The sequence below is a fragment of the Thalassophryne amazonica genome, chromosome 11 (assembly GCF_902500255.1).
Source record: "Thalassophryne amazonica chromosome 11, fThaAma1.1, whole genome shotgun sequence".
Taxonomy (NCBI): domain Eukaryota; kingdom Metazoa; phylum Chordata; class Actinopteri; order Batrachoidiformes; family Batrachoididae; genus Thalassophryne; species Thalassophryne amazonica.
Genome location: NC_047113.1, coordinates 61,233,204 through 61,256,099, shown reverse-complemented (window position 1 = coordinate 61,256,099; position 22,896 = coordinate 61,233,204). Strand labels below are relative to the sequence as shown.

At 40.7% G+C, this 22,896-nt stretch overlaps 2 protein-coding genes across 2 annotated transcripts in view; one reads left to right on the top strand and one right to left on the bottom strand.

The window, feature by feature from the left end:
- Window positions 1-10,193, top strand: part of atp8a1 (ATPase phospholipid transporting 8A1) — a 265,900-nt gene extending 255,707 nt beyond the window's left edge. The window contains exons 34-37 of the mRNA XM_034181944.1: window positions 3,988-4,076; window positions 5,076-5,168; window positions 7,181-7,272; window positions 9,292-10,193. Coding sequence (XP_034037835.1) covers window positions 3,988-4,076; window positions 5,076-5,168; window positions 7,181-7,272; window positions 9,292-9,389 — 372 coding nt within the window. The 3' untranslated portion in view covers window positions 9,390-10,193. The remainder of the gene's footprint in view (window positions 1-3,987; window positions 4,077-5,075; window positions 5,169-7,180; window positions 7,273-9,291) is intronic.
- Window positions 10,194-16,107: 5,914 nt separating this feature from the next.
- On the bottom strand, window positions 16,108-19,560 carry shisa3 (shisa family member 3). The gene is made up of 2 exons (XM_034181943.1): window positions 19,219-19,560; window positions 16,108-17,126 (listed from the first exon to the last, which is right to left on the bottom strand). The coding sequence occupies exons 1-2, from the start codon at window positions 19,487-19,489 to the stop codon at window positions 16,546-16,548; spliced, it is 852 nt and encodes a 283-aa protein (XP_034037834.1). The 5' UTR covers window positions 19,490-19,560; the 3' UTR covers window positions 16,108-16,545.
- Between the last annotated feature and the right edge of the window lie 3,336 nt (window positions 19,561-22,896).

Sequence of the window (22,896 nt, the reverse complement as noted above, 5' to 3'; positions counted from 1 at the left end):
GCTGAGAAAACCTATGGCACCCTGACAGTTGTCGGGTGGTAGCGGTCTACCCAGTGCAATGTGGTGCACATGTGGATGCTGTTGTGTCTGAATATATTACAAGAACAAAACATGATCTGTCAGTTTGAGATATTGATGCTTTCTGCCACCATCAAAAAAGCATTGCATGTGGTTCCTCCAACTTGAAGGACAGACGTGGGGATCTGAACCCAAACGTGTTTGCATTTAGGCAGATGAAAACGTTATGAGTGAGGTATTTAGAGTTGTTTCTTCAATAAGTGGTGTTTGTTTTCTATTTATTTTGATGTGGCACTATATTGACATTATGTCACTCAATTACGGGCCAGGTGCTATTACAACGACACGTGCAATACATTTTTTTAGGGTGCATTATTATATCTATTGATATACAGTTTTTTTGTTGTTGTTGTTTTTGTTTTTGTTGTTTTGTTTTTGCAGGATGAATATGTTAGTTTAAATGAGTCAACACCCCCGAGTCACACTAACTGCCAGAATGCTCGTAGCACGGGCCGAGGCGGAGGATTAGCAGTAATCTTCCATTCCAGCTTATTAATTAATCAAAAACCCAGACAGAGCTTTAATTCATTTGAAAGCTTGTCTCTTAGTCTTGTCCATCCAAATTGGAAGTCCCAAAAACCAGTTTTATTTGTTGTTATCTATCATCCTCCTGGTCGTTACTGTGAGTTTCTCTGTGAATTTTCAGACCTTTTGTCTGACTTAGTGCTTAGCTCAGATAAGATAATTATAGTGGGCGATTTTAACATCCACACAGATGCTGAGAATGACAGCCTCAACACTGCATTTAATCTATTATTAGACTCAATTGGCTTTGCTCAAAAGGTAAATGAGTCCACCCACCACTTTAATCATATCTTAGATCTTGTTCTGACTTATGGTATGGAAATTGAAGACTTAACAGTATTCCCTGAAAACTCCCTTCTGTCTGATCATTTCTTAATAACATTTACATTTACTCTGATGGACTACCCAGCAGTGGGGAATAAGTTTCATTACACTAGAAGTCTTTCAGAAAGCGCTGTAACTAGGTTTAAGGATATGATTCCTTCTTTATGTTCTCTAATGCCATATACCAACACAGTGCAGAGTAGCTACCTAAACTCTGTAAGTGAGATAGAGTATCTCGTCAGTAGTTTTACATCCTCATTGAAGACAACTTTGGATCCTGTTGCTCCTCTGAAAAAGAGAGCTTTAAATCAGAAGTGCCTGACTCCATGGTATAACTCACAAACTCGCAGCTTAAAGCAGATAACCCGTAAGTTGGAGAGGAAATGGCGTCTCACTAATTTAGAAGATCTTCACTTAACCTGGAAAAAGAGTCTGTTTCTCTATAAAAAAAAAAAAAGCCCTCTGTAAAGCTAGGACATCTTACTACTCATCACTAATGGAAGAAAATAAGAACAACCCCAGGTTTCTTTTCAGCACTGTAGCCAGGCTGACAGAGTCAGAGCTCTATTGAGCCGAGTATTCCTTTAACTTTAACTAGTAATTACTTCATGACTTTTTTTGCTAATAAAATTTTAACTATTAGAGAAAAAATTACTCATAACCATCCCAAAGACGTATCGTTATCTTTGGCTGCTTTCAGTGATGCCGGTATCTGGTTAGACTCTTTCTCTGATTGTTCTGTCTGAGTTATTTTCATTAGTTACTTCATCCAAACCATCAACATGTCTGTTAGACCCCATTCCTACCAGGCTGCTCAAGGAAGCCCTACCATTATTTAATGCTTCGATCATAAATATGATCAATCTATCTTTATTAGTTGGCTATGTACCACAGGCTTTTAAGGTGGCAGTAATTAAACCATTACTTAAAAAGCCATCACTTGACCCAGCTATCTTAGCTAACTATAGGCCAATCTCCAACCTTCCTTTTCTCTCAAAAATTCTTGAAAGGGTAGTTGTAAAACAGCTAACTGATCATCTGCAGAGGAATGGTCTATTTGAAGAGTTTGTCAGGTTTTAGAATTCATCATAGTACAGAAACAGCATTAGTGAAGGTTACAAATGATCTTATGGCCTCAGACAGTGGACTCATCTCTGTGCTTGTTCTGTTAGACCTCAGTGCTGCTTTTGATACTGTTGACCATAAAATTTTATTACAGAGATTAGAGCATGCCATAGGTATTAAAGGCACTGCGCTGCGGTGGTTTGAATCATATTTATCTAATAGATTACAATTTGTTCATGTAAATGGGGAATCTTCTTCACAGACTAAGGTTAATTATGGAGTTCCACAAGGTTCTGTGCTAGGACCAATTTTGTTCACTTTATACATGCTTCCCTTAGGCAGTATTATTAGACGGCATTGCTTAAATTTTCATTGTTACGCAGATGATACCCAGCTTTATCTATCCATGAAGCCAGAGGACACACACCAATTAGCTAAACTGCAGGATTGTCTTACAGACATAAAGACATGGATGACCTCTAATTTCCTGCTTTTAAACTCAGATAAAACTGAAGTTATTGTACTTGGCCCCACAAATCTTAGAAACAGAAAAAAACTTTCTCTAGGCTGGACTATTGTAATTCATTATTATCAGGTTGTCTTAAATGTTCCCTGAAAAGCCTTCAGTTAATTCAAAATGCTGCAGCTATAGTACTAACGGGGACTAGAAGGAGAGAGCATATCTCACCCATATTGGCCTCTCTTCATTGGCTTCCTGTTAATTCTAGAATAGAATTTAAAATTCTTCTTCTTACTTATAAGGTTTTGAATAATCAGGTCCCATCTTATCTTAGGGACCTCATAGTACCATATCACCCCAATAGAGCACTTCGCTCTCAGACTGCAGGCTTACTTGTAGTTCCTAGGGTTTGTAAGAGTAGAATGGGAGGCAGAGCCTTCAGCTTTCAGGCTCCTCTCCTGTGGAACCAGCTCCCAATTCGGATCAGGGAGACAGACACCCTCTCTACTTTTAAGATTAGGCTTAAAACTTTCCTTTTTGCTAAAGCTTATAGTTAGGGCTGGATCAGGTTACCCTGAACCATCCCTTAGTTATGCTGCTATAGACTTAGACTGCTGGGGGGTTCCCATGATGCACTGAGTGTTTCTTTCTCTTTTTGCTCTGTATGCACCACTCTGCATTTAATCATTAGTGATTGATCTCTGCTCAACCCCACAGCATGTCTTTTTCCTGGTTCTCTCCCTCAGCCCCAACCAGTCCCAGCAGAAGACTGCCCCTCCCTGAGCCTGGTTCTGCTGGAGGTTTCTTCCTGTTAAAAAGGAGTTTTTCCTTCCCACTGTCGCCAAGTGCTTGCTCACAGGGGGTCCTTTTGACCGTTGGGGTTTTTACGTAATTATTGTATGGCCTTGCCTTACAATATAAAGCGCCTTGGGGCAACTGTTTGTTGTGATTTGGCGCTATATAAATAAAATTGATTGATTGATTGATTGATTATATGTATGTATATTGCACTGAGGAGAGGGCCGTACCCCCAATTTCGTTGTGCTGGTGTACACTGTATAACTGTGCAATGACAATAAAGACTTTAAACTTAAACTAAAAAAAACTTAAAAGACAATAATGCTTTTTATGGTTTCCTTCAATGAGGTTAGGGTGCATTGTGTTTTCACCCAGTCTCTTGGGGCGGGGTGTTGGTAAAAATTTCATTTCCACACAATAAAGGACACTATGTTTGATTGACATAATTACTTGAGGGTGAATTGGGGGGGGGGGGGTTGCTTGAGGGTTGTTCCTTTTGAAAATGGCTGTTTTCTATTATCCAGTTTGGATTCTGACACCAGCTTGATTGGTGTCATGTGATTTTAATTTCTGTGCAATAAGTATAGAACACACAGACTTATCACCTCTTCCACACATTAACTTAACATACGAGAGGAGGCCATATGCCCCAATTCACGTTGCTCTCGTCTTTCAGGTGTTCTTTTAAAGAGATTGTTTTTCTATCAGTCAGTGGTTAATGTGTGTGTGTGTCTCAGGCGGACATGATGTTCAAATCGGGGGTCTTCTGGATGGGCCTGTTCTTCATCCCGGTCACCTCGCTGGTCTTTGACGTGGCCTACAAAGTGTGAGTCTCTGCTTGCTCATCACTTCGCTGCACATCATATCCAGGAAATTCCCTGAGAATCTCTCCTATTTCCTGAATAAGGTTCCTTCATGGGTTTGTACAGGATTGTAAGAGATAGGCTCCAATATTTGCCACTGGAATCTGTTCGTGAAACCTTTTTACACACTAAATTGATTTTAAGGCTGACTTAACACAGTGAAAAGCTTTGTTGAACCTAAGTTTCCATTGGGTTGCATGCCCACAGTTGTGGCAGAACTCTTAACTTTGTGAAACTAGTTAACTGTCAGTTGAAACACAGGTATTGTATTACATGATGTCAACCTGCTGCTGATGCAGTATCAATCATTTCAGCAGGACATCAGGTCAACAAAATAATCATTCAAAGAACAAATAAAAACAAACAAATGATCTCTCATGGTCAAAACATTGAGAATCAATTGTATGTCAAGATAGTTTCATACTAATGTCACAAGGTGGCAACAATGGCCAGTTGCACTCATGGATCAACAACACGTCGGAATTGAGGTTATCCAATGGGAAAGCAATACAGTATGGTACAAAATAAGGTGCAAAGATGCAAATACTTACATTGATACTTCCGACTTGAAAATGGTACAAAATAAGGTGCAAAGATGCAAATACTTACATTGATACTTCCGACTTGAAATAATCTAGTGAGTAAACGATACAGGAGGTAAAAAAAAAATTACCATTCCAGCAAGCTAACTGAAATATGGTGCATGACTTTGGTATTTGCAACTGTCAAGTAGCATTGAAATTAAGTTTCATGCAACTTGTAACTTACATCTATGTAGTTGCATGAAAGTTTAACCATATGAAGCTGAGCCGAGCTCACACAAGAGCCCTGATGGGATCTGTTGTTGAAGTGAAGTGTGGTGTTTATTTCTGCCCACAGCAGCAATCTTGCAGCTGGAATTTGTATTTCATGTTGGGTTTGTTGATTCATGTCTGTTTTTCCCCATTATTTTTAACCTCCAGTGTGAAGAAGTTGTGTTTTAAGACCCTGGTGGATGAGGTGCAGGAGCTGGAGGCCTTATCCAAAGATCCTGGAGCGGTGGTACAAGGAAAGAGGTACGTTTACAAAGTGATTCACGGCACCGCTAACTTTCCCATGGTTTTAGCTCAGCATAGTTTAAGTGATCAGTGGACCAAACAACTACTTATGAAAGTGAGCTCACAGGTGTTAAGGTTCCGTCTGCTCAAGCTGTAGATGTTGAGTCCATGATGTCAAACTACACTTTGAGGACAATGATGACCTCCAGTATTTTTCTACCTTTGATCTGCTGATGTTGATGATTTGCTGATTGGGGAGGTATTGTAAAGATGTGTAGTAAGATATCCTGCACTAATTTCACTGACTTCTTCCACCGCCACATGGTCAGTCCTTGTCAGGAGGTCCACCTAGTACTTTCTGATCTGAGCTGCTCTTTGGTGAGTTTTGGTTGCAGCTATAGATACAAATTTCCTTATAGGTGTAGAACCAGTAGGATAAAGAATTCCTTTGTTCAGTGATTTATTTATTTATTATCAACTTTGTGTCATCGTGTTTAGTTCTGTGTTGTCTGCAGCACTGAGGTCAACAGACTTAATTTAGTGTAGAGTCTTAGTTATGGTAGTAGTCTTAGTTATCTTACTTATCTTTATTTCTTTGGTGTATCACAGTATTACAGCTAATTTTGTTGCCGGTGATGTATTATGTATTGTATGGCAAGAGTCGGTGTCGAGTGCAGTGCGATCTTGGTGACAACGTGGAGTTTGACTCACCTGTCCAGGAGGTATCCAGCAAAACTTTCATGTGAAATATGTCCAGATTTTATTCTGAGTTCTTTCCAGTGAGATCTGTCATCACATCACTGCGTGTGGAGCTTTCGTTCTGCTTCAATCTAACATCATCAAACATCATCCAAAATGTCACCGCAGTAAATGTGTCATGGTGTCGTGTTGCTGTAATTTAATCCCCTTGAGGTCAAAACCCTAAATTTTGTTTTATCATATTTGCAAGTAAGATTGTGAATACTTTATTTGAATACTAAGGAACAAATTATAGTCGTGAAGAAGAAGGGAAAAAAATCTATATTAAATTAAGGGGGACTGTAAATTTAAGTACACAAAGTTGGTTTGAGGTCACCAGGCTGTGTCAGAGCAGGTGGAGATGGTAGGTTAGGTGGTCCATGAGGATCACTTTCAGACCACTAGTGTCTGTGGACCTACTCTCATTAACATGATTCACACAGTAGAAGGCAGCAACTTGATACTTACACCACAGGTAGCGCTTAGAGAGTTGGAGGCCTGGTCAGGTTTTAGTGTTGTTTTTTTATGCATATATTTGCATGTTAATGATGATGAATTCATTGATTATTATTTTAACGCTGTGCTCATATACCAGCGGCCATGTTTGTGTTGCTTGACCGGGTGAAAAAAATGTTTTTGACCCAAAATCCCAAACTGCTGAAAATTTCAGAACTGCTTTTGGCTCCATTACCAAGAATATTACAATATTATCTTCCAATTGTTTTTAAATTGCTGCAGTTTGACTATAATCACGTTATAAATGTAGTTGTCCATCTTTGGAGGGAGTTGTATGTCTCATTTTGGATCAACCGTCCTCTGATATTAAATCCATATATTATAAAAACAGATGACTGTGAGCAGGATTGCCGGCTCTCTGGGGTCCTGAGGACTGCAGCAGCCATTAGCGCCGAGCAGATTAGCATGAGCTCCCCAGTCGACTGAAATGGATCCTCCTATCCTGGATGCGGTCCCAGACACAGCAGGCTGCAGAAAACACACACATGCATGCCAACGGTTGCGGATGAACACACCCAGATGACCATTTTTGCACGTAGACTGTTACAGTCGCAAATCTGAAGCTGCACTCGCACAGAGAGGACACACACATTTGTTCACGTTGTATGAAATATTCCACACACACACTTGACACAAGTGCACACACACTTCCATTCCTCCATGTTTTGTTTTGTTTGTGTGAGCAGCTCCGTTCACTCTGCAGGTGCTGCAGCACACGTGCGATGTCATTAAATGTCACTTTGAGGCTCATTGTTTGTTTGTGTGTTTGTTTGTAGTCTGACGGAGAGGGCTCAGCTCCTGAAGAACGTCTTTAAGAAGAGCACGGTCAGTCTGTACCGCTCCGACTCCATGCAGCAGAACCTGCTCCGTAAGTGTCTCAGAGAGTCCCCAAACACACACATCACGCTTTCTTCATTTCTTTCTTTCTTTCTTCACCTCTGTTTTTAATTCCATTTTCTTTGTACTTGAAAACAGCAGGATGTCTACGTGGTCTTCATGCTGTCTGCAGCGCGCATCTCTCCCGCCTCTGATGAGGACATTACACAGACTAAAACATCAGGATGCAACACAAATATGAAAATAAATCAGTATGATCTTTTTGTAAAAATCCTTACTTTCCCAGCATCTCTGCGCGCTCGCACCTGTTAGCCGTCCGGTCTTGTATATCAGCTTCTGTCAGCTTCCTCCAAACTGGATTCTTCACTTGATTGTTTCCTCGTTTAAATCCCGATTAGAAGTTTATTTGAATTTTTTTTTTTTTTTTTTAATACCGGTGTTCTATTTTAGAGCAGTCTTTTGATATTACGGAAGAGCTGCAAGATCACAAGATGAAAAGCCGTCTTTTTTTCGCATTTTAATATTTTTTTACACTACAGCATTTTAACCGCAGCACTGAATGCTCCAAATCCAGAGACTGAACAACTTTTAACATTAATCTGAATAATTTTAATGCCAACTCATCGAGGAGAGCGTTGCTTTTCTCAGGCACTGAGCTTTTTTTTTTTTTTTCTCCTCGCTGAGTTTTCAAGTGGCCCCCCAAGGAGAGAACCAGCAGGCCAGTTGACCCCAGGAAATTTGAGTTTCAAACCGCTGCGTTAAGACAACAAACACAAATGCATGTGAGACATTTGGTTGTTTTTCTTACATTTAAAAAAACATAAGTGGGGGGCATTAGTGCTGAAAAGAGCTTTTTTGTTTTTGTTTTGTTTTTTTGTTTTGGGTTTTTTTTTTTTTGTTTTTTGTTTTTTTTTTTTTTTGTTTTTTTTGTTATTTTTAGACGTTCTAGTTTTGGTGTTTTGGTGTCTAGTTTTGGTGGAACCAAAACTCTGATGTCACTTTGGACCACGTTTTAAACCAGGCAGCGGTTTGTTTTGGTGTTTTTTTCTTCTTCTTGTTTTCTTTCCTTTCTCTGATCATTTTGTGTTTTTTGTTTGTCCCACAGGTGGGGATGAGTTTGTTGTTGTGTTATCCCTTTAGTTATTCGAGATTATAGTTCCTTTACTTCCTCAAACCTCTTTTCCTGCTTTTTTTTTTTTTTTTTTTTTTTTTGGGGGGGTGGTGGTTGTTTGTGGACTGGCTCCTCCCTCAACCCCTCCCCTGTGTGCCGTGCCTTCCGCTGAGCTCTGTAGCGAGATAACGATTGATGAAATGTTGCGCTGTTATTTCCCACAATGCTCTCCTCCTAGCGGGGTCCGCAGCTGGCCTCGAGGTACTGACTGAGTCATTTGACACCTGAAGGTGAGTCAGGGGTCAAAGGTCAGAACTCTACGTTCCGGCTTCAAAAGTAGACTACGTGGTACAGATGGGTCCATAGGTATTTAGACAGAAGGTGCAGGTTGTTTGGAGTTTTTGTGTGTGTGTGTGTGTGGTGTGTGTGTGTGTGTGTGTGTGTGTGTGTGTGTGTGTGTGTGTGTGTGTGTGTGTGTGTGTGTGTGTGTGTGTGTGTGTGTGTGTGTGTGTGTGTGTGTGATTTTGGATCTTACACCACCACAGTGGAGTTGAAACCATGTGTTTAGTTATATTAAAAATAAAATCATTTATTAGTTTGTATAATTATTTATGGCCTGTGAATAAAGGAGGGACGTCGCGTGTAAAGGGTAATTGTGATTTATTTATTTATTTATTTTTTTAACCTGAAAGTCTGCACTTTATTTAATTCTGTCTATAATTAAGTCTGCACTGTTTCACTTTAACTCCATTATGGTGATTCATAGAGACAAAATTACAAAAATTGTTGTGCTGTCCAAATACATTTGGACCCAGGGCATCTTTTATGTTTTTACCCATGTTTTTCATCATGACTCATTTAAATTTTGCGCTAAATTCACCTTTTTTTTTTTTTTCTTTTTTTTTGGCAACTTTAATTGCTTTCGTCCCTTTTTCGCAGATGGCTACGCCTTCTCTCAAGATGAGAACGGAGTTGTGTCACAGTCTGAGGTCATCAGGGCGTACGACACCACCAAACAGCGGACCACCGAGTGGTGAGCCCCAGCGCTCTCGGCCCAGCTGGCCTATCCAGAGCCGCAATGAATGTTTCTGGCGGCGCAACAATTTGACGTTAAGGTGGAGAAGCCAACGTGGTGCGAGCATGTGCCTCCAGCTTGAGGAGGAACCTTGGACTCGATAACAAGATGGAAAAAGAAGGAATCATGGAACCAAACATGTTGAGAAAGTGTTGACGATGCTGTATTTATGTGTCCGGCAGACATGACGAGCACTGTGCTTTTCTTAGCCGTCTGTGGTGTGAGATTATTTTTCACTTTTCTTACTCACTTTATTGAAGTCTGCTTCTTAGCACTGAGGACACAGAAAAGAAACTCCGAAACACTGTTGCTCTAAAATGTAAAAACACTGGACAGATTAATTTAGAAAAGGAAAAAAAATGTAATCTTATTCGCTCGAGGTTGCCAAAAAGCAGAAATACAGTAAAATACAATCTCCCAAATCCGGGTGAGTTTAGAAAATCCTACCATCAGATGTAATCACACTCCTGAGAATTCCAGCACTGAACGGACATTAACATTTTTATTTTAATATTTGCACTTGACGTAAACATGCATCTGTTTTGTCAGGGTTTAAATTTGCTCATGCCTTCATCATTATGTAAAAAAAAAAAAAAAAATCATATTTTTCGTAAATGGTGTAAATTTTGTGCCTGTTTTTTGTTTAGTTGCCTCCTGCAGTGTAGTCAGTTTTCTGTCACTCAAACACCTGCACTTCTCACGTCACTCGACCACAACGGTGCCTACGTAGTACTTTTTCCTCGTAGCTTAGCCAGCTAGCTTAGAGCAGCACTCCACGCGCTTTGTGCAGACTGAATCGTTGTCTCCCCCGCGCTGACACCGTTACACTTGTGCGGTGCAGCTACGACGAGTGCCTCCTCGGCGTGCGTCAAACCTAGATTTGTTCCTGCAGAATCTGACAGGGGGCTCTTTAGATTCTGTTTAATAGATTTTCCCCACGAAAATGGAGATTTTATCCTTCAAACATAAGTGCCATTAGCGTAGGGGATAAATGTCAGCCAGGAAACTCCACCACACTATCAAAACTACTTTGTCTCTATAGTTATTTTGTGGATTTGTATTTTTATATTGGAGATGTGTATGAATTTTGCATTGAGCAGCTTTTTAACGAAATGCCTGTTAACTTTTTGTTTATTTGTTTAACATTGAGGCCGGGAAAAAATAAGCAAACCGAGCTTTCTTAAATGTCTTGTTAACGTTGTTGTAGCTGGAGTTATTATTTATAAGTGACAGCTAATACGTGTGCGGTTGCGTTCTTCTCCCTATGGGAGATCAGGTCTGTGACGGTGCGCGAGTGCGTGTGTTTTATCGACCGCATGTGCATGTGCAGCGTGAATGTGCACTTTGCGTCGTCGCCTTCTGTGTGCACTGCATGTCTCTCTCTCTCTCTCTCTCTCTCTCTGTGTGTGTGTGTGTGTGTGTGTGTGTGTGTGTGTGTGTGTGTGTGTGTGTGTGTGTGTGTGTGTGTGTGTGTGTGTGTGTGTGTGTGTGTGCGTGCGTGCGTGCGAGAGACCAGGAGGTCCCGGCATGTCTTCGGTGTACTGCCCATGTGTGCGGGACAGGGCGTGCAGCGTGGCTACGTGTTTTCGGCTAAGTAGCCGTTGTAACTTTCCAGCAGTACATCTCTGGGTTCTGATGTATGATTTGAACACGTTTGTAACTTTTTCTTTTTCGCGTGGTGTAGTTTTGTCACAGGAAAAAAAGCTTTTGTTTTCTTTTTGGCTGAGTTTCTGTGGATGTTGTTGTTGTCGTCGCTGCCATGGTGAAAGGCTTTTGGACTGTTGCTTTTTTTTCTTCAACTTTAAAGACGTCTGTGAAAGTCGTGAGCTGCATGAATGGAAACCACGAACTGTTCTCTAACATGTTAACTGTACTACTTTGATGACTTTTCAAATGAAAGCACTGCACCTTTAACTTTCAGTTGTGACGTTTGTTTCTTTTCCTTGTTTTGTTCAAGTGATTGTTCTGCATGTTGGGACTGCAAACTTGTGTCGTCTCTTACTGCCATGAAGGACTACTGAAATAAACTCTACAAACATGGAGGAATCAAGCGAACGTCCCTGCTCATTATTTTTTGTCTTTTTACACATTTGTGGTGTCCTTTACGTGCATGTGTCGTAGCACATGCTGGACTATTGTTTTCCTGATTTGGGCCAAAGTTCGCAGTTGGACAAGTGGCTAAAATGAACAGAAACTGAAGGTTCCCGGTTCAAGACCACATGCAGCCGTTTCCCATGTGATGTGGAGTTCCATCAGGAAGGTCACACCTATGGGTATTAAACACTAAAATACATCACTTTTTTTTTTATTAATGTCATGACCTTTAACCTCGGGTGACCTTGAAAGCTCAACCTCAAGGTCTTTAGCTTTTAATTTGTGTTGCAAACAATAAGGATTAAAGGCGGTGGAAGAGGAGACGGTCAAACATCGAGGCCACACAGAAGCATATGATGGTATCACTGAATCACAAAGAATTCATTTGCGTGAACGGTGTCATGTAATGCGCGGGTGTTATGCTCTCCGAGGGCCTGATTTTGTTTTGCTACATGTAATCGTTAGGCAATCTCGAGCGTGTGTGGCAACAAACAGGACGTCCAGCGCAATGAGAACCCAAACAGGAAAAGGCAGGAAAAACATGAGTCTGCACGCAGGACAAACACACCACAATAAATACAAAACTTATTTTGTTAGGATGGAGATGCTTAGCTGACTGTATGTGAGACCAAAGTGCAGCTTGAGAGTAGGACATCTACCAGCAACCAACAATCTGCCAGGTCTGGATGGAGCCAAACCAACTTTAGACACAGTGGCATGAAAACGTTAATTTTGAAGTTGGGACAAAATTAAACTACTGAAAATCACTCATATTTAAGTGGGAGCTGATCATTTAGCACAGATGAAAGTGTTACATAATTTCGACGTTTGGCGTCTGACTATACTCAACATCGTTACCTCACTGTTACCAGGGTTGACTAATACACCGGAGGCTGACATTTTTATTCCACCAACAAAGTTTGAGGAGGTTATGTTTTCACCCATTTGGTTTTGTGAACAGCCTGTAACCCACAATTTTTCATATATCATTGTGTATTTTTTTTTTTTTTTTTTAAAGAGGATTCATATCCTGATGGCATGAACAGATTCAATTTTAAGGTCAAAGTCAGGAGAAAAACTTGAGAAATTGGAAAAATCTATCAACATTTAACCGATTTTTAAAAATTCAGAAACGTCGAGATCAAATTTCTTTTTGAGAACATTTTGTAGGTTGGTACTCTTTGTCGACTGACAAAGTTTGATCAGGATCTGATCCAGATTACAGATTTTGTGGCCGTTTAAATTTTACTTTGAAAGCCCCATTTAATGTATATTTTACATTATATCTTAATCAGACATGCCCCGGTCACTCTCATATTTGACACTGAGGTGCAGACTGGCAGTCACTATCACCTGACAAAGTTTGATCCAGATCTGGTCTGGATTGTGGATTTTGTGGACATTTGAATTTAATATTGAAAAGCCCATTGGGTCTACATTTTTACATTAATTCTCAATCTAAAGTGCCTCAGTCACTGTCATTTTTCTGTTTTGGAATTGCCTACAACACCAAAATTGGATGGAGGTTCCAATTTTATGTCTGTGTCTTCCAGTTATTAGTCAAAAACCAAGTGCCAAAAAGCAATGACAAAAAACACTGTGATTCAAGTGCATGAACTAAATACAACCCCTGGCAAAAATTATGGAATCACCGGCCTCGGAGGATGTTCATTCAGTTGTTTAATTTTGTAGAAAAAAAGCAGATCACAGACATGACACAAAACTAAAGTCATTTCAAATGGCAACTTTCTGGCTTTAAGAAACACTATAAGAAATCAAGAAAAAAAGATTGTGGCAGTCAGTAACGGTTACTTTTTTAGACCAAGCAGAGGAAAAAAATATGGAATCACTCAATTCTGAGGAAAAAATTATGGAATCACCCTGTAAATTTTCATCCCCAAAACTAACACCTGCATCATATCAGATCTGCTCGTTAGTCTGCATCTAAAAAGGAGTGAACACACCTTGGAGAGCTGTTGCACCAAGTGGACTGACATGAATCATGGCTCCAACATGAGAGATGTCAATTGAAACAAAGTAGAGGATTATCAAACTCTTAAAAGAGAGTAAATCATCACGCAATGTTGCAAAAGATGTTGGTTGTTCACAGTCAGCTATGTCTAAACTCTGGACCAAATACAAACAACATGGGAAAGTTGTTAAAGGCAAACATACTGGTAGACCAAGGAAGACATCAAAGCGTCAAGACAGAAAACTTAAAGCAATATGTCTCTAAAAATCGAAAAATGTACAACAAAACAAATGAGGAACGAATGGGAGGAAACTGGAGTCAACGTCTGTGACCGAACTAAGAAACCGCCTAATGGAAATGGGATTTACATACAGAAAAGCTAAACGAAAGGCATCATTAACACCTAAATAGAAAAAAACAAGGTTACAATGGGCTAAGGAAAAGCAATTGTGGACTGTGGATGACTGGATGAAAGTCATATTCAGTGATGAATCCCGAATCTGCATTGGGCAAGGTGATGATGCTGGAACTTTTGTTTGGTGCCTTTCCAATGAGATTTATAAAGATGACTGCCTGAAGAGAACATGTAAATTTCCACAGTCATTGATGATATGGGGCTGCATGTCAGGTAAAGGCACTGGGGAGATGGCTGTCATTACATCATCAATAAATGCACAAGTTTATGTTGATATTTTGGACAATTGAAAGGATGTTTGGGGATGATGAAATCATTTTTCAAGATGATAATGCATCTTGCCATAGAGCAAAAACTGCAAAAACATTCCTTGCAAAAAGACACATAGGGTCAATGTCATGGCATAGGGTCAATGTCAATGAGCAGATCTGTTTTGATGCAGGTGTTAATTTGGGGGATGAAAATTTACAGGGTGATTCCATAATTTTTTTTCTTCAGAATTGAGTGATTCCACATTTTTTTCCTCTGCTTGGTCTAAAAAAGTAACCGTTACTGACTGCCACAATCTTTTTTTCTTGATTTCTTATAGTGTTAAAGCCAGAAAGTTGCCATTTGAAATGACTTTAGTTTTGTGTCATGTCTGTGATCTGCGTTTTTTCTACAAAATTAAACAACTGAATGAACATCCTCTGAGGCCGGTGATTCCATAATTTTTGCCAGGGGTTGTACATACTCCTGACATTTGATCACATTTAATTTATCTTATGAGAAGCCACTTCTAATAGGATTTTGACCTTTTACAATGTAAAAAGTGGAATTGGAAACTTGTGTTAGTGGAGGTTTGTGCTGTTCGAGCGCAGTGCTCCACTTTAGCATCTGTGTATTATTTGTTATAGCACACATCGGCCTCGTCACTAAACCTGGAGTCAGAGTCCCCAGTGTTTGAGTCCAAGACACTAAAGAAGAGTTGGCGTAAAGTTCTTATTGCAGTATTAAACTAACAGCCATCAATACTTTATACCAAATTTTGGCCCGTTACCATTAAAAAAAAAAAAAAAAAAAACCTGTGTCCTTGTTTCCAACTTCTAAATGTGAATACAGTCCATCCTGGAGTCCAAGTCCAAGTCATCAGTATTTCAGTCGTAATCCCAGAAATAAACGACTGGTTCACATACTGGACTTGACTGCTTCAACTCAGGCCCACATCGTTATAGGACAATAGGACTACAAATTAAATCATCCTTTGTGCTTCTTTGTACGCGTGTCAACTATTCTATTAAAGTTAAGTGTTTCTGTTGATTTGACATAATTATCTGACCGGTATGACTCAAATATCTGTTTTATAACCTTTGCAACAAGTGTATTTTACGTTTGCTGTTGGTCTTCTGTGATGTCCGTACATCCGCTGTTTTTTTAAACAGACGTTTTTTCCCGCACGTGTGACTTATACTTGTTAAACTGCATTCCGTCACGCTGAGGAGCAGCAGCAGGTGTTCCACAACGTACTTTAATCGAGATACACGTCTGTTACTTAGTTCGACGTAGCCATATTCCTTGGATACACAATTTCCACATAATAGTGATTTAAATCATCTTTCTGTCTTCCAGCTCACGCTACAGCAGTGATTTAAGTTACAGACCGGGGGGGTGTTTTACTGTTTCAGTTTGCAGAAATGTCCGACAGATAAAATGTTTAAATTATGACGAGACGTGGTAGTGCCTCGTGAGTTCTGCCAAAGGATTTCATTAATATGGAACGTTTGTCATGTTGATGAACGTTGTCTGTGAAACATAACATCTGTTGGAACCTGTTAAATGTTGGACCGAGTGTGGACACATTATTGTTTTACTCAAATTCAGTGCTTTCATTTAGTCAACAACGACATGTTTTTTCCATATTTGCTGCTGCAGCCACAACCTGGATTTCTGTGGCGAGTTGTTTTTGACACCGTGACCGCTACATGCTGGTTGAACAATGACAATGACGGATCTCAGCGCCGTATTCCTGCCGGGAAGTCTGGCACAAGAATGAGTGACAGGTAGAGAGCTGGCGTGCACGCTCGGTCGCTCCAGTTTCCTTTTTTTTTTTCTTTTTTGGTTGTCAGAGATGGAGGGGGGACTGCACTTTGGACACTTTTTATTCGGGGGGGTGTCGAATGGCACATGTCATTGATATTTTAATCAGTGTGCAGAAAGTAGTGAGACAAAGATTTATTTGTCATAATTTTGGGAATCGCTGTGACAACCTCAATTTAATGCCTGAACAACAGGCTGTAAAAGCAGTCAGGCTCACATTTAATCCCACAAAAAAAATCTGTAATATCCTCTTTTCTTCAAGAGGTCACTGAGATTGTACAAAAAAAAAACAGTCCACATGTAAGTGTCATCTGTCAGTTTAAAAAAAAAAAAAACTTGAAGGTAAAGAGGCACAGTATTTTAAAAAATTAAAAAAAAAATTCAGAAGTGCATATGATTGAATATGGCTGTGCAATGGAAGAAAACGTCTTCAGGCACACTTCCCGTTGCTCTTGATGCCGTTCAGTCCAGCCGATGCCTTCCACCTCCGGCTGTGCTGCAGCTCATTTCTTCATCCTGCCTCCCATCATCTCCAAATCTTGTAATCCCTGCGTTTCCCCGTCAGCTTTGTCCAAAGTCTGCGAAGCCCTTGGCCGGTGTGAATGCTTCAGGCTGCAGTGGGAAGAAGTACTGCTGGGGCAGCAGGAAGCCGGCGCCCTGCTGGAGGTGAGGGGGCATGGAGGGCTGGTGGAGCTGCAGCTGTGTGTGGGTGTGGCTGGAGGGAGGGGGATGCTGGATGGGTCCTGCTGCGGGCGCTGGTGGTGATGTGTAGGGGGGAGGCGGCAGTGCAGTCTGGGTGGGGGTGCCAGCGGATGAGACTGTGACAGACACCAGGCAGCCGTGCTGCTGCTGCTGCTGACCTCCGAGAGAGAACCTCCGCACGGAGCCGCCGCCTCCTGCCGAGCTGGAGCTTGTGGTGGCCGTGCTGGACTGTCTCGATGGGGCGCGCAGGCTCGGCGGTGCCGCGGTGAGGATCATGGGAATGGTTTCACCTTGGCAGCTGCGCAGGGAGAAGCGCATGGGCTGCTGAGTGGGCTGTTTGGGCCTCAGGCACGTGCAGCAGTAGACGGCAACCAGCGAGCCGACAATCACAAAGGCGATGAAGATACTGCCAACCATCAAGAAGGGCACATAGACGGGCTCTGTGGGCAGAGGAGACGCCTTTAGAGTCAACTGTGCCTTAAAGATGCACTTTGTTCCTGAAAAGACCTCAGAGTTCTGGTGCTTCTGACTCTGAATCAATTCTGCATCTTTAACAGTCTGACAGATGCATTCCTGCAAAAAGACTTTTAGTGCAGCAGATAGCAGAATATTTACAGAGGAATCCTGCAAATGGTGATAGAAGCATCAACTTCAGCACAAATACACCTTAGACATTACTCTTTTGAAAAAAAAAAAAGGTCATTTGAATTAGGCAGCCAGGTAAGGGTCAAAATTAAAAGATGCTCCAATCATAATGAAAACTATACCATATTATTTGTTTGATCGGAGATTCCAAAAAGGTAGAGTTTGGACTATCTGTGTCTGAATGTTATGAGGTAAAAGCAGCAAGAATGGTGGCAAAGGTCAATTTCAGTTTGTACAGGGGTCAAAAGTTAAAGTTTCTCTAATTTTGAAAAGTGATGCAAATTATTGGTTGAGTTATTAGGGTTCTAAAAAGGAATAGTTTGCACCATGGGTCATGCTTAGTTATCATGTTACAGAGTAACATATGTCACATGTCGTAGAAGCCATTGGACGTCGACCTTTACTTTGGAGACCAAACACTCAACACAGTCAAAACTATTCCATTTATTAATCCTATTAGCTCAACCAATAATTTGAACCACATTTTACCACAATTGGAGCAACTTTAACCTTTGACCCCTGTACAAACTGAAACTGACCTTTGTCACCATTCTTGCTGTTTCTACCCCATAACTCCAGAACATTCAGTCACAGATAGTTCAAACTATACCTTTTTAGAATCTTTATGATCAGACAAATAATGCAGTATAGTTTCAACATGATTGGAGCATCTTTTAATTTTGACCCCTGTGTAAATCTTCAATTGACCCCTACCTGGCCACCTATTGAAAATTCAAATGGCCAATTGTTTTTTTTTTCTCTCATGAGAGCAGTGTCTATGGTGTATTTGTTCTGAATTTGTTGCTTCTCTCACCATTTGCAGGATTGTTTCAGTTATCTGCTGCACTATTTATAAAAACTGTTTTAATGCAATTAGCACATCTGTGATTGTTTGTTTGTCCAGTTACAGACACACACAGCTGCTCAGGAAATTAAAAGATGGCAAAAGTCTGGAGCTGAAGATTAAATATTAATATCTGGTTCACGTGATTAATGTTGATTAAATCCATTTTTGAAATAAGAATTGCCAAAATGAGCTCACTTTTCTGCCTTTGACAGTCCAACAATGTTTTTTTGTCTGTTGTTCCTGAATATTGTGATTTATTCCAAATGTGATCTGAAATGTGTTTTGTCATCAATGTGTTTCATCCTGAATTGTTTATTTCCCCCTTTGAATTGGTGACACTCATTAAAACTCCTCTAGTTTAAGTTCTGAGGCAGAAAAAGTGAAGCGAGATCCGAACAAATGAACAAACAGGTGTCAGACACCGGATATGTCACTTAATGCGAAAAGAAATGTTAACATTAAAAACACCTGTTAGTCAAATGATGGGCAGAAAAACCGGTGCAATAACTGAGTTAAGCTGTTTCATTTCTGAAAATAAGGTGACACTCAGAACTGCTGCTTATGTTCATCTTTATTCTGTCATTAGCATGTTTTAAAGCAGACACATGGAAATGTTCTACATTTTGCATCTCATATATAATTATGTCATGTCACACTGGCTGTAAATCTAATTACACTTTTAAATGAGCACTAATCACTTTTACAGGCAGGTGGTTCATTTTAAAGCCATTGCACGCATTTTAGTGTTTAGTTAATTTGGTTATTGAGAGCATTTTTGTTTTAGATCAGTTTTCAGTGTTTGCACGTTGAGATTATATTTATTTATTTATTTGAAATAAAAACGCCTTTTTTTTAATTTAATGCCATAAAATTCAAACAGTGTTCACGTTTGTTTTTGCAGAACGCCAAATTCGGTTTCATTCCGGTCCGGTGCCATCTCTCCGGACGGCTCCGATTGACCTGCCGCAGTGCCCCTGAGCAGGGCATCACCACCACCGCCGCCGACCTTTGACCTGGGTGATGTGCGCCTGTGGACTCACGCGCTGCGTACTCGGTGCTGTCCGCCTCGCGGTCGTTGGTGCAGCCGCCCTGATCCAGCCGCGCGTCCGCGGCCGCGCAGCAGTAGCGCAGAGCGCACGAGCCGCAGCACACGGTGGCGTCGGCGGTGTCGAAGTCCTCCGGACAGTGGAAACCCTCGTGGTAGTTCCCGCTGCTGTCCAGCCAGCCGTGGCAGTACTCCCCACGCGCGTCCGATATCCGCAGGTTCCAGGTCAGGTATCCGAGCAGCACGCAGCTCAGCAGGCGCGCCATGGCCCCGCGTCAGTCCGAGTCCGAGCCGCTCATGTCAGAGTGTCAACCCCTCCAAAAGAGTGCGCCGAAAGAGTCTCATTAAAGCCGCGTCCCCAAAACCAGCGGCACGTGCTCCGTCCTCAGCCCGTCAGCAAGCACGCGGGGGTGTGTGTGTGTGTGTGTGTGTGTGTGTGTGTGTGTGTTCACCGTACGCGAGTTACGACGTGTGCGTCCCCCTGATGGAGACCCGCCGCCTTTTTGTCTGACTGACGCGCGCGCAGGCTCGCGACGTGCGCATTCACGAGAGATGTTCCGCAGACGGACAACAGCGCCCAAAAGAGGCGCAGAAGTGACGTCACAGAGCGCACTTTACCTGAAACGATCACATGATCCAAAACATGAAAGCTGCTGATTAGATGATTAAATTTACTCATATAAGGGCAGTAATGTGAGAAAAACGTGTAGAAGATTTCAAATGAGTTGAAGAGTTTAAGATTAAATCAAGTGAGTTTATGTTGTTCAAAATAATGTTTGATTTACTCAAACTGAGTTGAACGGAATCACATGAACTGTCTTTTGTGATTTTGATTGATCAATTCAGTGTTATAACTTCACTATAGCTCACAAAAACATGACTTTACTTACATCTCTTCTGACAGGGGCGGATCTCAGTTTAGGTGAAGGGGATGGGGGGTGTTTTTGGCAAACTCCTATGCTGTTAAAAAAAAGTCTGGATTTACATAATTAAAATATGTACATTGCAACATCACAACAGAATTTTCTTATGTTTCTCAATTGGACGCATAAAAATATTCTGTTATTTGGATACATTCTGATCATGTGCCAACTGAGTACATATTTAAATCATGTTAAATTTTTTCAGTATAATTGGAGGGAAAAAAAATCCATAACCTTTTTCTTGCATCCTAAAGCAATCTGGTACACTAAATACTGACACTCAAATAATAATTTTTAAAACACATTTATGTGTGTGTGTGTGTGTATATATATATATATATATATATATATATATATATATATATATATATATACACACACACACACACACACACACACACACACACACACACACACACACTAGAAGTCTTTGAACGGTGCAGTAACTAATTCTGTGTGTAGCAGCATTTATCAGTCAGCCTTTGTTTATGCAAAACATTTCCCATATTTGATCACACCTTTGACAGTTGACATCATGCATCAGTGTGATGGTCAGGTGTCCACATGCGTTTGGCTATAATATTAAATATACAATTATTCAAGTTATTTTGTTATAAAGCATATTTTTAAAAAGAGAACTGTATTTTATGACATTTATATTATAAAGCACTGTTGATTCCAGTTGCAGGATGGAGAGGTTGCAGGGCAAATACATCCCTACGTGGACGCTTCGGGATGAAAGAATCTTGAAGGCGCAGTAAATCTTCAGGGAGCGGCTACATGTTTTAGGAAAAGCTAAAGATTTTCAATTCTTAAGGTTAACAGTAACAGCAATCACGGCAAGTCCATGTGACGTGTGTGTGTTTGTTCAAATATTTTTTGCTCGCAATTTAGTATTGCAGCTGAAGGGTTACATGTGCCCAGCAGGGGGCAGATTAGAGCTGCATAATCCTCTCCTGCTACCAGAGTATTTTTTTTTTTGTCTTATTGGTGCTCTTGCAGAAGATTTTCAGATATTTTCAGAGCAGCACAGTAAAAAACCTTTCCCTACATTTGTTTAGTTACATTTTGGGTTATTAGGGCCCAAGTAGGAAAAAGTCCTACGAGGACCCTACTGTAATTGCGCTGTTTATTATTATAATTATATTTATTATTATTATTATTATTATTTGCACTTTTAAAATCCAAATTTTGGCCCTTTCCCATGCTCAAAAACTCACCAAACATTGCAAAGTCCTCTGGTCAGATCCGAAATTCGATATTTTGGGGATCGCGCACATGGTCGCAGCGAAATAGCGCCCCCGAGAAATTTTCAAAAAACCATCCGCATAGGGTTTTTTTCGTCATAGCCTCACAAAATGCGGCACACATATTTGCCATGTTACGGCGCACAAAAAAGTCTCTTAACGTCATGGTGAAATGTCGACAGGAAGTCGGCCAGAAGAAGGACTTACATTTGAACGAACTCGTCCTAGGGATTTTATCCAATCGTCTTCATATTTGGTACACATCATCATGACACCATGCTGATCAAAAGTCTTCAAAAGAATTTCTGTAGGTCAAAAGGCATGGCTGCTAGGGTTCGTCAAACTTTGGCGAACTTTTCGGAGCACGCCGTTTCACTTCGAACAGCTGTCACGCCCACATACTTAATCGTAGATCCTTCAAACTTTCTGGACATGATGAAGGCTCGGCCCTGAACGTCTGCATATATTAACTTCCCACCTTTGCCATAGCGCCCCCCGGTGGTAATAGGAAATGTCGTATTTTTACTTTAACAGGTCCTGATATCACATAGTTAATCCAGTCAACTTCATTCCACTTCTAAAACATGCAGAACAAGTTGCTGAATGTAGGCGATGATCGCCTTGAAGTTATGAGTAACGGCGCCCGTGTGGCGGTGTGCCGAATATCAACCATTTGCCATGAAATTACGTTCTTTGTTTTGACGGCTTTAATTTTGTCATATCATCATGAAAATTGATACACATGTCAAACACGACAACCTCTTACAAGGGGGGGTCACTCATGGTCGGGGCAAAATGCCTCAATAGCGCCCCCTTGAAACTTTCAAAACCCCCTCCCCATAGGGTTTTTTTTTTTTTTATGGAGTAGGGAGATGAAAATTGGTACACTTGTGAATTGCATAGACGTACAAAAAAGTCTCTTGCACCATTGGTCTACTCCAAACAGGAAGTCGACCATTTTGAATTTTCCTGTCATTTTGGTGTGATTTCCACACGTATTTGAACAAACTCCTCCTAGGGATTTTGTCCAATGCACTTCAAATTTCCCTGTATGCACATGCCCACATCTGGTCACAAGGGGACACACTGGCCTGGGTAGGTGGCCGCGCCGAACGAGGGCCCGTATATGACTGGTTGCAGTCCTAGTTTTAATTATTACTTTGCTAAACATTTCATCTGTCAGTGTACAGAATGCACAAATTGAACACATTGTAAAAAACCTGTGAATTTACTTGATTTAAAATTGTACATGTGTACAAGTACAAGTAAATACACATTCTGATCATTTACAGCCGATGTCCATCATTAAATCAAGTAAATTCACTAGCTTTTTTTTTTCTCTGCAGATAATATCCAATAACATACAGTTTCTTTTCCCGTCATGTTTAATTTAGCTGTATGGTAGGTTTTGTTCATTTGGATTGCTTGTTTTTTGTCACTCTGAAACATACTTTTTTTAAAAATCAGTTTAAAACATAAATTAAATGCTCTGCCTAGATAGTT